The 17953-nt window shown below is 27.9% G+C and overlaps 1 protein-coding gene across 2 annotated transcripts in view; it reads left to right on the forward strand.

Moving 5' to 3' along the window:
- Positions 1-613: 613 nt before the first annotated feature.
- The window catches only part of LOC142324120 (G-protein coupled receptor Mth2-like), a 76318-nt gene continuing 58978 nt past the window's right edge, over positions 614-17953 (forward strand). The window contains exon 1 of one of the 2 annotated variants that reach the window (XM_075364787.1): positions 614-822. In XM_075364787.1, coding sequence (XP_075220902.1) covers positions 789-822 — 34 coding nt within the window. In that variant the 5' untranslated portion in view covers positions 614-788. Of the gene's footprint in view, positions 823-7014; positions 7346-17953 lie in introns of those variants that run through there. The other variant, XM_075364786.1, reaches the window with a different exon arrangement.

The following is a 17953-nucleotide window of genomic DNA, read 5'->3' on the forward strand; positions in this document are numbered from 1 at the left end:
TAAGGTAATTTATAGTGCAACACCGACACCGTGAGTGAAAACACGAATATCTGGAAAATTTCTATCCGGTTTTTTGGGTTTCTAGGTGTCAAAACGTCGAGATTCGGTGAAAATTGCATGTGCCTAAATTGGGCCGATTACAATAAGTTTCCCTTCTACAGATATAGCGATAGACCGGAAAGTAAAAAAAAAGTATACGAATCAACAATTTTTTTATCAATTATATTTTTTTGAGACTTCTCAAACGATGTTAGTTTTTTTCAATTTAATGACGTGAAATCGAATAAATTTTTATGTAAGGATAATCCTGAACACTAATTATAGGAACGTTTTTTAATTAAATACATCTTTCGTTTAGTAATTATTCCTTTACATTTATATTTATTTATTTATTTAATCGCCTTTATAAAAACCACTTCCCTTTCCTGTTTTAATAATTATTTATTTCGCATAATTAATTCTCATTTTCTCTTAGAAGTTAGAAGCTGGAAGTAGTGATTTAAAACCTACTGTTCCATTTTCTTTAAGTGTTACTGTAAAGTACTTAAATCATGTTGTATGATTCTGTTTTTAAGAGTATAATGAATATTATTTTTAAAGCAAGTTCAAGTATAATTTCTTATACAGTAAAAATTAAAGATATTTTAAATGATTTTTTAAGAGTTGTGAAGATATATAAAAAAAATTAGTTAAGGAATGTAAGGAATTTAAAAAAAATAAATAAAAAAGATAAATTACCGCTTTTTCAACCACATTATAAATGAAATTTGTTCTATAGAAAAGAAATTATGAAGTTGTACTGTAACATGATCAGGACTACACGTGAGTTTTTACTATAAGAAATTTTACAATTAAGATTATAAATATAAATAAACACGATCATCTCTGAATTCTATTCCTTACCTCTCCATAAAAATGTAAGTTAAATTTTTTTTTAATTTCCTTATGAAATCGATTAAACTTAATAGGTGTTAAAAATTTTTTGTAATTTTTATTCCGTAATTAAAAATAAATTTTGATAAGTTTTTAAAATACAAGAGGAATAAAAAAAACCTTAAGCAGGAAGACAGACTTCTTTAATTTAGTTTAGTTTTAATATTATAGTATTTTAATATTTTTCTAGTTTGGTTTAATATTAAACAATAGTTTTTTTTTGTCTTCAGTCATTTGACTGGTTTGATGCAGCTCTCCAAGATTCCCTATCTAGTGCTAGTCGTTTCATTTCAGTATACCCTCTACATCCTAGATCCCTAACAATTTGTTTTACATATTCCAAACGTGGCCTGCCTACACAATTTTTCCCTTCTACCTGTCCTTCCAATATTAAAACGACTATTCCAGGATGCCTTAGTATGTGGCCTATAAGTCTGTCTCTTCTTTTAACTATATTTTTCCAAATGCTTCTTTCTTCATCTATTTGCCGCAACACCTCTTCATTTGTCACTTTATCCACCCATCTGATTTTTAACATTCTCCTATAGCACCACATTTCAAAAGCTTCTAATCTTTTCTTCTCAGATACTCCGATCGTCCAAGTTTCACTTCCATATAAAGCGACACTCCTAACATACACTTCCAAAAATCTTTTCCTGATATTTAAATTAATTTTTGATGTAAACAAATTATATTTCTTACTGAAGGCTCGTTTAGCTTGTGCTATTCGGCATTTTATATCGCTCCTGCTTCGTCCATCTTTAGTAATTCTACTTCCCAAATAACAAAATTCTTCTACCTCCATAATCTTTTCTCCTCCTATTTTCACATTCAGTGGTCCATCTTTGTTATTTCTACTACATTTCATTACTTTTGTTCTGTTCTTGTTTATTTTCATGCGATAGTTCTTGGGTAGGACTTCATCTATGCCGTTCATTGTTTCTTCTAAATCCTTTTTACTCTCGGCTAGAATTAATATATCATCAGCAAATCGTAGCATCTTTATCTTTTCACCTTGTACTGTTACTCCGAATCTAAATTGTTCTTAACATCATTAACTGCTAGTTCCATGTAAAGATTAAAAAGTATATCGGGGATAGGGAACATCCTTGTCGGACTCCCTTTCTTATTGCGGCTTCTTTCTCATGTACTTCAATTATTACTGTTGCTGTTTGGTTCCTGAAAATTTTAGCAATGTTCTTCTATCTCTGTATTTGAACCCTATTTTTTTTTCAAACGCTGAACATTATCTTCCAGTCTACGTTATCGAATGTATTTTAATTAATGTAATTTAAAAAACTTATAGGCAGAGTAATGCAGTTTCTGTAAAAAAAAAACCTTTAATTATATTTTAATAAATGGTGGGAAGATTTTTAAAATAGTTCGGGAGTAAAACGGCAACGGAAACATAAGCCAATTTGTCGAAAACCAAAGTATTGCATTTAGTTACATGAAAATAATTCTGTTATCTGGTTTGATAGAGGTGGATATTGTTTTCTTTTTCTTTTTTTTTTTAAGAATAAATGAATATTGTTTTTAGCACTGTTGCTGTTTGGTTCCTGTACATGTTAGCAAATGTTCTTTCTCTGTATTTGAACCCTAATTTGTTTAAAATGCTGAACATTTTATTCCAGTCTACGTTATCGAATGCCTTTTCTAGGTCTATAAACGCCAAGTATGTTGGTTTGTTTTTCTTTAATCTTCCTTCTACTATTAATCTGAGGCCTAAAATTGTTTCCCTTGTCCCTATACTTTTCCTGAAACCAAATTGGTCTTCTGCTAACACTTCCTCTACTCTCCTCTCAATTCTTCTGTATAGAATTCTAGTTAAGATTTTTGATGCATGACTAGTTAAACTAATTGTTCTTTAAACAATAGTTACCGCAGATAAAGAGAAGTAAACGTTCCAACTTCCAGTATCATAACGAACAACGCTTCTAATTTTATCGACCTTAAATTGACGTAACTCAAGAACAACTCAGCCAATCTTCATAAACTTTTCACATGCACAACTTCAGATTCATTACTACAGCATATCTAAATCTTAATGAAAGCGATCGAGTAGTTCTGGAAGTTTTCGAGCCACAAAATTTGAGCCTTAAACTGATTGTCACTCAAGAACGACTCAGTCTTCATTAAATTTTCACATACACAACTTCAGATATACTACAACAGTATATCTAAAGCTCAATGAAACTGATCAAATAGTTTTAGAAATTTTCGAGCCACCAATTTTTATACGTACGTCTATATATATATAAGGAAACATCGATTTAAGTGAATATTATTTTCGTACTCCTCATACCTCAAAACATAAAGAAAATTCATTTTCACCTCCTAATCTCACCATGCGACCGAAAGTAATATTGCACTTTTCTTTGAAAGGTAGGTAAAAAATGATTTTTAACACTCCATGAAGCATTGTTATTTAATAAAAGCTATTATTATACTAACTTCCAGTTTTGGATTTTGTTATGAATAACTGTGAAATACAATTTCTATCTATTACGGAATAAAATAATAAAATTAACTATTTTCAACTTTTCGGCTACTATGTAATTGTAATTAACAGAAAGGAAACAGATAAATAAATCTTTTATTTTAATCAGTATGATATAATAATACTCATGTAGATCACGTCATTATAAGACAAATTACGAACATAAAAACTTATTAGATAAAAATGAATTTGTTTAAAGTCTAGATTAATTATTTTAAATATGAACATGTAAAATAATGTTAATAGTAAATACATTAAATATAAAAAATTAATATAAAATAATTCACAAATTAGAAATCGTTAATGAAAATTATTTTGAGCACACATTTATGTACACGATGAACGGAATGCAGAAGATCAGGGTTTTTAATGAAAAATATTTAGTTATTATTATTATTTAAAAAGTTATCTACAAAGTAATATTGTTCTGAAAGAGAATTTTTTTTATTATACTTTAGATAAATTAGTGGGAAGATTTTTTAAACGCTTCAAAAATATATTAAAAATGCAACGAAAGCATAATAATACTTCCATTTATGTTGAGGTCTACGAAAATAGTTTCGTTGTTGCTTTGGCAAGAGTGGATATTGTGTTTTATTTAAAAATAAGTGACAATTTTTTAATTTTTTAGCAAAGATTGCGCATTTATAAATTAGTTCAACATTAAATAAGTTAACATATTTAATTTTCTAAATATCGGTCTACACATTAAAAAATAGCGCAAAAAATAGTGCGAGTCCATTTTTATATTTTGAAAACACATTCTGACTTTTTGTGGGAATCCCAAGAGATATTACACTTTACATGGAAATAAATATAAGGATATTAAATAATTAATAATGATGACAAGTTTAGCATTTTATTACGATGATTCCAAACAAAAGTAGGATTTGATATTGATTCAAAAGAAATTAATTTGTTCGTCCCAAGGGAATTTTTCATCGAATAAACTCAGAAATACTGTATAACGGGCCACAGAAACAATATCGTTATCTTCTGTGAGAATTATATTCACGCGATCACCAATGTTTTTCTACCTTAGAAGAAATCAACAATTTTATTCATATTTAAGATTAGATGTTTACAATGCATCCTGAAAAATACTGCTGTCGATAAAAAAATAATCCATTTGACGGATTTTAATATCTTTAGGAAATTTAAATTCCTAGAAGTCATATCCCTAAGGTTAGACTCACACTATCTAATTTTTGATGGGGTGAGGGATTATGTTTGGACTGACCCAGAGGTATTGTTTCCGGTAAGGTGGTGGTTGCATAGTAAAGCTAAGTGTGCACAACAGACTTTTTGTCTGAGGATAGTAACAGATGTTATTACATGAAATTCCGAGTACAATCAAACTCAGTGACTGATTACAATCTCTTTAGACAAGACAGTATGACGAAGTAGAAGTACTAATAAACATGTTCATGCGTTCCACAAAGTGACAACACAAAGTCAGACTTCATCCTTCCAATCAAGGAATGGATCTAGTATTGAATGCACTATGCTAAACGAAAAAATTGTTTATTTGTCACAGTTGTTTTTAAATTATATATATAATTTTCTCTTCGAAAAATTTTCCTGTTATAAATAATGAAAGTCCAAATACAATTTTCTTATTCGCCCCACATTTTAAATATTTGAAATGAAGAGAAAGGTAAAATGTTTTACATAAACATATTTTTAAGCTTTTCCATGTACGGAGCGAAAGAAAGTCTGCTGGTTTTAAGTGCAGGTGAACAAAAAGTCTCGCAGATAGAAAGTCTGTCGTGCGCGTTTATCCTAAGCCTTATGGATGAAGCGCCTAAGGGGTAAAATCGAGTTCCTAGACCGTTCTTATAAATACTGGTAAAGATACCTTAAAATAGTCTTGAATCTGCGTAGTGGTGAACGCGTCTTCCCAAATCAGTTGATTTGGAAGTCGGGATTTCCAGCGTTCTAGTAAGTCCTAGTAAAGGCAGTTATTTTTACATGGATTTTAATACTAGATCGTGGAACTGGTGTTCTATGGTGGTTGGGTTTCAATTAACCACTCATCTCAGGAATGATCATCTCACTTCATTTACACTCATACATAATATCCTCATTCATCCTCTGAAGTATTATCTGAAAGGTAATTACCGGAGGCTAAACAGGAAAAAGAAAGGAAAGTCTTGAATCTGCAAGTGAAACCGCCATTTTTAACAAATTCTATTTTTACTTAAATTTTCATAAAAGAATTAAGAGTCCATTTACTATAGTGTATGTAAAATCTAAAAGCGAGTCCTCCTACAAACAATGCCTCTACTTGCCTTCTTTACAGCACTTCTAAAACCCGGCATGCGGAACAGGTGTTACTGGTTGCAGTAAAAGTAAGACCTCAAAATGATACAGACTTGTATTTATTATTTTTATTTTTTTGTAATTGTTTATTCTACCATATTCATTTAGTTTTGCTATTATCTATTTACTTAAATTTGTCGTTTAATATTAATCATTTATTTCATCTGTTATTTATTTATTGTACTGTATTTACTCGTATTTATTTATTTATTTGAGTCAGTATATAAATTAGTTTGTATGAAATCAGTTTATGTTTTACGTTTATAAAACGTAGTATGATTGGTTTTAATTTTACGTTTATAGTACAAACTTAATATCTCTGTAGTATTCATAATATTTTAGAATAAATTGAATAATGATTATAATTATATTACTTTTACTCGCGTTTCTTTAACACTTTATTTATTTATGTTTTTTTTTATACAATTTAATTTAAACTTAAATTTATTCTTTTGTAGGCCAACATAGCTCAAAAGAATATTAGTTATTGGTACGTATCGTGCTATTTGGAAATAGTTTTCGTAAATAACTACGCTACGTCAAAGAAAATCATAATATTATAGTCTATAATAAATAAACAACTCATTTCACATACTTTTGTATTACTTCATTTTTACTGTTAATTTAGAGCAAAATCTTAGTTAACATACTTGGAAAAAATACTTTCAAGAAATAAATAAATAAATTACTTCATATACATCTTGAACAAAATAATAATTTTATTTGTAATATACCAGAACATATTTCATTATTAGATACGGTGCAAGTCATTACAAATTAATTGATGTGACTTTTGAAATACACTACTTTGGCGATCGTGTGTAACGCCATACCATACTACAGACCCGCCTTTAGATATTACATACACTATAATTATATAAAGTAGTTTAAATGACTTTACTTGTATTATTTTTTTTTAATATTTTTTATTCACTTAGTATGGGAATGCTTGTTAGTTGTAGATTATTTTATTTAGATCAGAGATGAAAAAAAAAAACTTTTTTGCTTAAGGATCAAAGCAGTGTGAATTGATTAGAATATACGTCAGTTTACCTACTTATGAATCAGTTTTTCATTCGTAATTCACAAAATATTTTCCTAGTAGTGTTTAAAAATATAACATACGTACATACACGAATTAAGATATCTAATGATAATATATCATGTGATGATTACGCAAAGAGTAAAAAAAAAAAAAAAAAAATACCGTTTACATGAATAATTAACAGTAGTGGATTTCAGTACTACAAATATGCTACGTCACTCAGAAACAATACAGGCGCCAATTTTGTCAGCAGGAGTACGTTATACTGTTGTTTGCATCAGTTCCGTACATACTATCGCAGCGCGCGGTGTTAGCAACCGGAAATCGCGTAGTGAACAAATCATTTAAAACAATTTCATCACATAACGAATATTAAAGTCAGAGAGTTAACTTTAACATTTTATTATATTAAAATTTAGAGATGTTTTCAGTTTCTGATATTTTTTGTTTTTATAAAATAAATATGAAAATTTATGTAATCATGTTGCAGTTTCTATTATTTATTATTACGAAATCACAAGCGGAATCCAATTTTTCATCTGCAGGTATTTATTTGTTATTATTAATCAAATATTTTTATAATTTAAGATAAACAGTCTTGTATCTGTTTATTGATATATATCGAAAGTTACTGCTTCGATTCCCGGTTTCAGTTTGAGTTTTCCTCTTTTATAAATTATATAAGGAAAAATAATATAGCCTATATTAAAAAAAAGATACTGAAGAATTTTATACATATATTTTTTTAGTTTTAAAAGTATTATCGTTTTTTTATTTTCTCATAGTATTAAAAGGAAACGGAAAGAAATTTATTAAAATTATAATTTATTTAATTTGATGTAAAATACATTCATTTTTATATGTAATAATAAATTATGTATTGATAGTTTATTATATTAGAACTCTTAAAATGAATTTTCACAAATTTACTGCAAAATTATGATTATAATTTTAATTTATCTTTTTTCTTTTTATTCTTTTCCATTTGAAAAAAAAAAATTAGTAAGTTCTTTAAAATCTACCTCAAAAAAAAGCGTCTCGCATTTCGTGTGGTCCAAGGTTCGAATTCCGGTCAGGCTTGGCATCATCTTATAAGCTATCAATTTCCACCCGATTAATGACCGTAGGTATTGATATCCGCTCTTTAATAAGAAAAAAAATTGTTTACCTTCAAGTTTTTGCTTAAAAAATATTTTTAACTGATTTTAAAAAACGCAGAAGTTTTTTCAATTCGACTCGTGTTTGCCAAATGGTTTAATAATTTTTTTAAATTATTTTGTAAAGGGATTCTTCAAATAGTCTAAAATAAGGTTTTTCAAAAGGTTTCTGTTTTTTTTTTAATAAAAAAATATATGTTTACGTAAATGATTTGAAGATATGACCGATTTTTTTTTTAATTTCATTAAATGACTACAAGAAAAGGAGGTTATTTTAAACTTTACACGTGTCTGTTTTTAAATGTATTTTCAAGGGTTAATGTTCACCCAACGAACTGATTATGCTTTTTTCTTTTTAATTTTATAAACTCCCTCCGGTAGTAAATCTCTTTCATATAATTTACGTGGAAATTTTTTAATGAAAAAAAAATTACATTGCCTGCGTAAATTATCTGAAGATAATTATATTTTTTATTTATTAATGTGGTCATCGTTATGGAATATTTTATTACGGTGTAATAGGTGTTCAGATTAATCTGTCATTCTGATATTCAAAGTGTTTTAAAACGTCGATTCAAAAAGACTAGAAAATAGTTTTAATTAAAAAATAAATTAAAGAAACATTTCCCGTACTCCAAAGAGCGTTAGCTCATGCTCGACAGTTATCGAGCGCCCCAATATTCATTTTCTTATGTTTAACAGGACGAAAATTTCTTTATATATATATGAAAAATAAAATATTAAAAAAAAGTAATATCTCAGTAGTGTACCATAACTAAATTGATCTAATGAAACATGGGATAGTCATTAAAAAAAAAAAACAAACAAAAAAAACAAGCATCCCTTGTTAGGCTTACTATAAAAGGTGAGGAGTGAAGTGGTTTCCTGTTACCTTTTTCCTAACTTTTTTGTTACTGAGCCCAATGTATTATTGAAAATATGCCATATACCATACCTATCGAAATGCTAGTAATATTGAATACTAAAAGAGAAATCGTTATCCTAATCATTACAGGGTCTGACTGTGTAATGAATATTTATAATTTCAGAATAAGAAACTATGATAGTTGCCTCAAATGCTTCACAACCTTAACAAAGGCTGATAATATAATGTAATAAATTAATATAATGCTTTCTGTCGGAAAATAGTGTGTTATAACTCAATTTCCAATCAGGATTTAAAAGAATAAAATCGATTTTAAAAAACGGTATTAAAGGGTAAAAAAAAAATAATTCTTTAATCTTCGATTTGTGTCTGAAATATATACCCCTTTTTAGTCGGATACTTGTAAATCACTCCCTAACAGCGAGGTTAATTCGTCAAAATCGTAAATCCTTCTTTTTTTTACTTTGTCCTTTTTTATGTTTAATAATAAGGCAATTTTGCTTAATATTTTAATTAATAATTATTTTTGGATTTTACGGCAGTAATATTTTAAATTAACTGTTTAATGTTAATTTTTAATTAATTTATTATTTCTATATTACTTTCACTTCGTGTTTTTATTCAAGCGGAAAACCAAAATAGTAATAGTAAAATTAAATAAAAAACAAATGAAAAATAATTTTAAAAAAAGTAAAAATATAAAAACAACTTAACATTTCTTGTTTAGCAAATAACTAACAAATTTTAACGAATCGCGAGAGATCAAATCTTCAAATAAGTATCAAAGATAAAATTACGACATTTATGCACTTTTACATACAGTTTCTTAACCCTAACAATACAGAAAGATTCCTATAAAAATACACTTTCAAAGTATAAAGAAAACTAATGACAAATAGTCTCATTCGCACTTTAAACTATCTTGACATTCGTGTCAAATGAAAACCACATTTAGAACTCAACATTATACGTAGAAAAACAAACAGATATAACAACATACTCACTAATTCAATCTAACTGATAATAAATAAAAACGAAGTTAAAAACATCAATTAACAAATACAAACAAAATCTCGAAGAACTAGCTGATAATTTAAACAATCTGGATGTAATATGACCTTCAGAATAAATAAAACAAAACGATACATAGAACACAATCACTAAATCAACCTAATATCGCTGGATTATTAAAAAGCTGAAATCTTCCGATTACAAAATATTCTACATTGTCAAACGGGATGCAACTTTAAACAAATATAAAATAAACACTTAAATGCACCCTATAATAGCAACATAGAGTGAATATTTGCCTACTACATCACAAGCGCAAATCAAATAACAGTAATAATTTTGATATTCTAAATATGCAAAAAAGACATCTTAACACCTTTTAACATTAAAAAATATTTATTTCAAGCAAATACAGACAAATCACCCCCAGCCGCTGATGCCAGATAATTTTTGTAGATGTATAAAATACCAAACCTTTCTAGGAGGGGCGTATCCAGTTCAAAATAGAAGAGGGGAAACTTTTTGACTTAAACTTCTTTCATAGTGTTAGGGTAGTCCATCAATGAGAGGGTGCTATCCAATACACAATAACAAAGGGAGAATAAAATATTTATTTTAAAAAAAAACCTAATTTTGTAACAACAGTTTACGAGGATTAGAATGCAAATTGTCTAGCTAAACCTTCAACTAATTGCTCCTTATAGCGAAAACACACTGTTGGTGAATGCTTAACATAGCTAACCCATTTAGTCTGTTTTCATCAATGGTGCTTCGTAGCCATGTTTCAACTCGACGAAGGGAGCTAAATGAACGCTCGATGGTACTTGTGCAGGGCTGTAAAAGCAATATCAGCAGAGCCTTTCTAATAATCGTGAAAAACGATTCGTTCTTTTTTTAAAACCTCAATTATGTTTGGCGCTTCTTGTACCTCGTTCCATATTTTAAACCACAATACATTTTGGGCTTTTTTGGGCACTTTTGGTCAAATCGATTGCAATCAAAACGGGAGGTGCACAACTAAATGTGCACAACAGTCGTAAATCCAAACTTTCAACATCCTACGGCTAATCGTTTTTGAGTTATGCGAGATGCATACGCACATACGTACGTATAGACGTCACGCCGAAACTAGTCAAAATGAATTCAGGGATGGTCAAAATGTATATTTCCGTTGAAATCTGAAAACGGAAATTTTTCGCGATCACAATACTCCTTTTACTTCGCACAAGGAAGTAAAAACAACTCTATATGTAAATAAACTGACACAATTATAATGAAAAATAAATAATAAAGAAAAAATCAGTCACCGACGTAGCAAGTTCGACTGAAAACGTATCGAAGTTAGTTAATAAAAACGTTTTATTTATAAAATTCAGTTCGGTTTATCGTTACAAAACTATAATAATTATTTATTATTTTAATTACACCAAAATTCAAAATAGCAGAATATACTATCAACAGAATACGAGACTCATTAAAGTTCAATTTTTAATAAACTATCGTCCCGTTTAAAAGATCTTCACATCAATTTATTTAACATATAATTAAAATTAAAACATTTTACTGAAGCAATATTGCGATATCGATGAGCTGTTAAATACAACTAAAAAAAAAACTATTCGTCCATATTTTCGTACATAAATATGTTAAAATAATCTCCATTTACGTTCTTCTAAATTTTAATTTTTACTATTATTATTATTTCATGATGTATATTATTTTTAAATATTAATAGAGATTTAAACTGCTTCTATTTTATATATTTTTTTAATAATAAATTGTATATTTTGATCAGAGTAGAGGAGATACTCCCTCTACTCTGATCAAAATTTTACCATGAATCCTTTAAGCCGTCTAAGAAAATGCTGACAAGTGTTCTTACCCTTTGAATATTATACTTTCATTCCTGATGTATCTAAAAAATCACATCGTGAATATCGTAACCATATGAATAAAATATTTATTTATTTAACATCTACCAGGATAGATTCTTCTGTTTTGATAGAATATTACTGCCTACCGCAATATTTCCTTTTAGGATAGCATTCCAACCTATCTGATTAAATAACGGAAATAACCTATATTATGTTAGGTTTATGATTCATTTTAGAATTCTGTATTACAAGAAAAAACAAACAATGCACTGTTGTCAAGTTGTGCCAAGCTAGGCTGGAAAATGCGCGCGCCCCCAACACACACACACACACACACACACACACACACACACACACACACACACACACACACGCACACACGCACACACGCACACACACACACACACACACACATAATCTACTGACCACAGTAGTAATTATTAACAAGCAAAAATTGATTTATCTTTGCTTTTTCATCCAGAAGATTCTGGGTTCAAATTCCTGATCAGGCTAGGCATTCTTTTTTTTACTTGCTAAAAATTCCATTTCTTATCGTAATAAATCAGTAGGGCAGCTATAATTGAGCATAGATCTGTAGTTGCCAGAAACAGTATAAATAAAAATAAATATAAACGATGGCAGACAGTGTAGTGAAACAGTAAGTAAGCAGTGTAGTAAACAGTAGTAATGTTTAAGTTAAGTAGGCTTTTTGTGTATCTGCAGTAAGCAGTATACTAACAACTGAAAAACATAAAATTTATCAGAAAATATTGTTTATTAAAATTTGTATGAAAAATATAATTTAATTATAAAATTTAATGAAAATTAAACTACATCCTTCCGTACTACCTTTTTACAAAAATGAAAATCAGGGAGAAAATGGCAAAAAAGTAGTCTTCTGTCTGAATTCTAGGGGTCAAGGAAGGACACCCAGCGTATTTTTAAAATGCTATCTAGTCTATATACATAAGAAAGGAACAGTGTGTGAGTTCATTAAAGATTGAATATCACCCAAGAGTGATATCATTATACTGTACGTAGAGAAACTTTATTGTATATTATTACTTTCTCCTTATGATCTTGTCATTTAACAGTGATATGACATATGTTCTGTTAACAAGCAATTGTAAAATTAAGAGTGTTTATTGACTTTACCCCATATTATTCGAGGTATTTAGTATAATAGTGCTAAGAAATAGTACAATGTAATCGGCTAGTGTGAATTTCTTCAATTCACAGCAAAATATTCCTAACTACTTAGTCTTCTTTTTTTTTACTTTTACTGCATTTTAATGGTAATTTTGATAAATACATCAATGATGTATGTAAGCTGCCTTTTTTATATATCAATAAGTGTAATATATTTTCGTTTATCTGCATCAATCATCTTGTCCATTTATTGTCTATCTCAGAGGATCTTGGACCTGCTATTTTCTAGGAGATCTGAAGGCTTATAATTGTAATTTTAGGCCTGTTCGTATTAATTAAAGGATCTTAAATATTGCTGCGGATGAACAAACAATATTTGTGACATTGTTACATCTGTTTATACATTTAGCTTCACGATGGCAAAAATTTTACGAGATACTTATGGTTATTTGGTTTTCTGTAACAGCTAGCATCTGCAGCATTTATCTGATTGAACATTTCTTTTAACATAACTTATGCATAATTCTTTCAAAGAATAACTCTATGTTAAACAGTCATGATATACTACATTTCAGTCTCTGAATGGATAACATTTGTGAAAGAGGTTAACAACCAGAATGTGTTAACAGAGCTAGTAATCCTTTATTTGGTTTTCTTTAGGCTCCAATTTATATATATATTTTATATATATATATATATATATATATATATATATATATATATATATATATATATATATATATATATATTTATTTATTTATTTATTTATTTATTTATTTTCAATGACATTTCCAGATAAAGTAAAACCGGTTATAACATGAAGGAAAATGATGTGAAAGAAGCATCAATCATGCATACATGCCAACATGTATTGGATTTTATGTTTGGCAACTTCAAAAATTGCTTCCGAGGCAACAAATATAATTATTGTTATTAAAATATTAATAATTCTCAAAAATGTCGTAATCAATTTTTTTAGTAAATTTTTAGTATTGCGTTCAGCCTATTTTTTTCATGTATTTAAGCAATTATAGATATTTATTTGAAATCAAGGTTCTTTTATAAGTGAACAGGTTATATATATATATATATATATAATCAAAATCTCTAAGTTGCGTCTATATGGTCAAAGACATTATTTTGGAGCTAATTCATAAATCATAGTTATAGATAAGGTATCTGTTTAAAAGTAATATTTTAATTTCCATTTCAGTTTTTTTAAGTGAATAATTATAATTTAAAAGTAACTCCACTAAATTTTTGATATGCTTGATATTTAGTGTTATTATGCCCCCATGGGAGGTGTGCCCCACAGGTTGAGAAACACTGGCCTACATTTACTTGTTAAGTTGAAACTAAAAAAAAAATTCCACTGAAAAATGTTCAAATAATAAAAAGTTACCATTATTTCTTTTTTGAGAGTGGGGGTGAATTAAGATGAAATTTTATTGTAAATTATTATTAATTAAACCAAAAAAATTTTTTTTAATTTTAATAAAAAATTATTTTTTAAAACTGTGTTTGGCTTCTCTACTCTAATATTGCACTCAGAATATCTTTTTGGGTCATTTGTATTGCCATTATTGCTGGAAAACAAAAACAAATTGTGTAAAAATATGCAATAAAGAAAACAGACTTTTTTGATTTTGGAGGAAGGGAAGGGTCAAATTAAAAAAAAAAAAAAGATTGTTAGATAAGCATGTACTGAGCTTAACTTGGGTTATATTTGCAACATTTTGAGAAAACTGACACCAAAGAAATTAACTATCTACCCCACCCCTTGGGGATATTGTGCTCCAAACCTTTACTATCAAATTTCCCCATATATATTTGTATCAAATTTCATCAAAATCGGTTATCTGTTCAAAAGCACTTAAACTTCAAACATGTCAACACACGTACATATATACATAGAACATTATCCCTCACTTTCTTTTTGTTTTTTGTGGTCCCTGGATCATAAAATGTTGAGAAAAAATCCATACCCCACTTTTTGACTGATAACCATACTTTCATTCTTACAGTATAGCTCTAGAGTTGTGATGTCAAAAAAGTAAAAATAAAAAATCATAAAATAAAATTCAAGGACCATCTTTACTGAACTTACACTTAATATTATTCATTTCATTCACCTTTGTTTTAAAATAAACTGAAAAAATACAGTTAAAATAAAATATTACAATAATTAAATGGGGTTTTTTATTGTTTCTCTATAATGGTATTCAAACCTCTTCAACACTTTAAAAAATAAATAAATAAATTTCTTTTTATATCAAGAGTATATCAAGAAAGTTATGAAAAGTTCCACAAGTGGGAGTAGTTAACCGGTGTATATTCTGAAGTATGTTCTTGATAAACATATTAAAGACTGTACATACACTAATTCATATAAAAGAGAATCAACTGATGAATAAGAAAACAAATATTAACAATTATTTCATTACTTTTTAGCAGAACTCACCAACATTGTTTGATATTAGTGGAAGCCCTATGGTGATAGTTTTAGAGAACAGGGTGGGGGAAATAACAAAGATGAATTACAAGAAAGGTGGGGGTTTAGAACAATTGTATGTAATACATAAGCATGTGTCAAACAATATATATATATATATATATATATATATATATATATATATATATATATATATATATATATATATATATATATATATTTATATATATTTATATATGTAATATATATATATTTATATATATATAAATTGTATGGAATGTAATTTAGGATAGGTAAAGAAAATCTTACATGCTTTTAGGTATAAGAGGAATTAATTGCTTTTTATGAAATTAACTTGTTTCTTATACAACCAGTCTCTGTATTATATAAAGTGAAGTTATCACTTTATAGAGCTTAATTTCATTTAATTGGCATTTTGATACAGGAAAGTATAATCTGTTTAATGAAAAACGTGGTGGGAAACCTGTAATAATTCTTACTTTTCTTGGTAAGTCTAATGTGTGATGACTGGCAACCCCAATCTCAAGACTTATTATTACCTGATATTACATTACCTGCTAATATCATTATGCCAACTAACAAGCTCATGATCTAAATATTCAATCTGTTACCTTTTTCTAATACATTGAATCAAAGAATGAAAGAAAAAACAATCAAAATTAAAAACTGAATCTTGTTTTTTTATATCTGTCGATATAAGATGATAAACGTAATATCAGACCACGTTTAATGTTATACCTTTTTAAGGGTTCTGAGCCATGTATAAGAAAAGTCTAATCTAGTTTGATGTATGCAAAAACTATGACAATCTACTACATGTGTAGTTTGTTAAAAATGTAATTTTGATTATATTTGTATTTTGAAAGAAATATTGTATATTATTTTTTTAGAAATATTTTAACTTTTGTGAAAAACTGGGTAAATTTATAATTTACTCAGTAAATAAATAATTTTAAATCTCTCCAATAAATAATTTTTAATCTTCTTGTTTTAACTTGAGCTTTGATGAGAAATTTGTAATTTTCTTTAGTATCTTCGATTATTATAATTTAAACTTAAAGAAAAAAATAAAGAATTATGGGCTACTCTATGGTAAGAATTAAATCCAAAACTTTAGGTGTAAGAAACTGATTTCTAAAATTTGTACTTTTTTATTATGAGATCAAATAAGTTTTTATAAGTGCGTTTTAATGAGAAGTGTAAAATTAATGAAATGATAGATAAAAATACATCAAATTGTGATCACCGGAAATCAAATACTCGACCAACTGTGATCTAAAAACTGGTGAGATAATATTAAACAGCATAATTAACTAAAAGATCTATATGACTATTTATAATTCAGTTAAATTTTTCATTAAAAACACAAAATACTTTCATAATTCTTCCACAAAATATGCAATTAGAAACTGTTTTGGTTACATTACATTTTCCCAAATCAAATTTCCTAGATAATCTTTTGACTTCAAAATCCCGGATCCAATTTTCCAGAAAATGTAACACAGAAACAGAGCAAATGTTCCTTATTTTTTGAAATCAGTAAGCTAAGTTCTGAAATCGTACAGGAATTTTTACCAATTCTGATAAGAATTTTGGATTCGGTATTAGATCTCAATGACATGACGACCTGATCCCAGTTTTACAATTTTCATGTTCAAACATTTGTCTTAAAACTCCACTCAGCATTCTTGGAAACTCAGATTGAAATATTAATGCTGATGATCATCAGTTTTTTTTGTTACATTTTTTTATTTTATTAACTCAGTGTTGCTTCCCGATTTGATTGATATTCATGATCTAATTCTGTTGAACTTCTGAAAACAATAATTTTTTGTTTATTTTCTTTGATATATGCAATCATTCTTTCTGAACATTCCTAGATTTTTAACCTATTACACTCCAAAAATTTACATTGTTTTTTTTACATCCTTGTACAAAGTAAAAGAAGTATTGTGATCGCGAAAAATTTCGGTTTTCAGATTTCAACGGAATATCAATTTTGACCATCCTTGAATCCAGTAAGACTAGTTTTGGCGTGACGTCTGTATGTATGTATGTGCATATATCTCGCATAACTCAAAAACGATTAGCTGTAGGATGTTGAAAATTTGGATTTAGGACTGTTGTAACATCTAGTTGTGCACCTCCCCTTTTCATTGCAATCGACTGGACCAAAAGTGTCCAAAAAAGCCCAAAATCCAAAAAAATTGGATTTTGAGCTTTTTCTTAAATGCAGTAATAAGCCTTCATTGAGAGCTTTTCAACGATGTATCATAAATGGTACTTATTTTCATTGATCCCAGATTTATAGACAAATAAAATTTTAATTGATGAAATATCCGAATCTTATAAGGGGAAGGCACATCGGTTCAAATCAGACTTCACCTCTTTTTTTAAACTTTTTTTTAATTTCAATATAACAATTTATTAATAATTATTAACTTCATTGTAAAAAACGTTTTACAATAAATAATAATTCAATAATAACAATAAAAAAAAGAAGAAAAATTTCAGGTTATTAATGAAATAAAATTTTACATAATTTTCATTAAAAAAAAAAATTTGTATGTGTAATTTAATAGGCGTAAAGGAAGTCATGTGGT

This window comes from Lycorma delicatula, chromosome 4, assembly GCF_047948215.1.
Source record: "Lycorma delicatula isolate Av1 chromosome 4, ASM4794821v1, whole genome shotgun sequence".
Classification (NCBI taxonomy): Eukaryota; Metazoa; Arthropoda; class Insecta; order Hemiptera; family Fulgoridae; genus Lycorma; species Lycorma delicatula.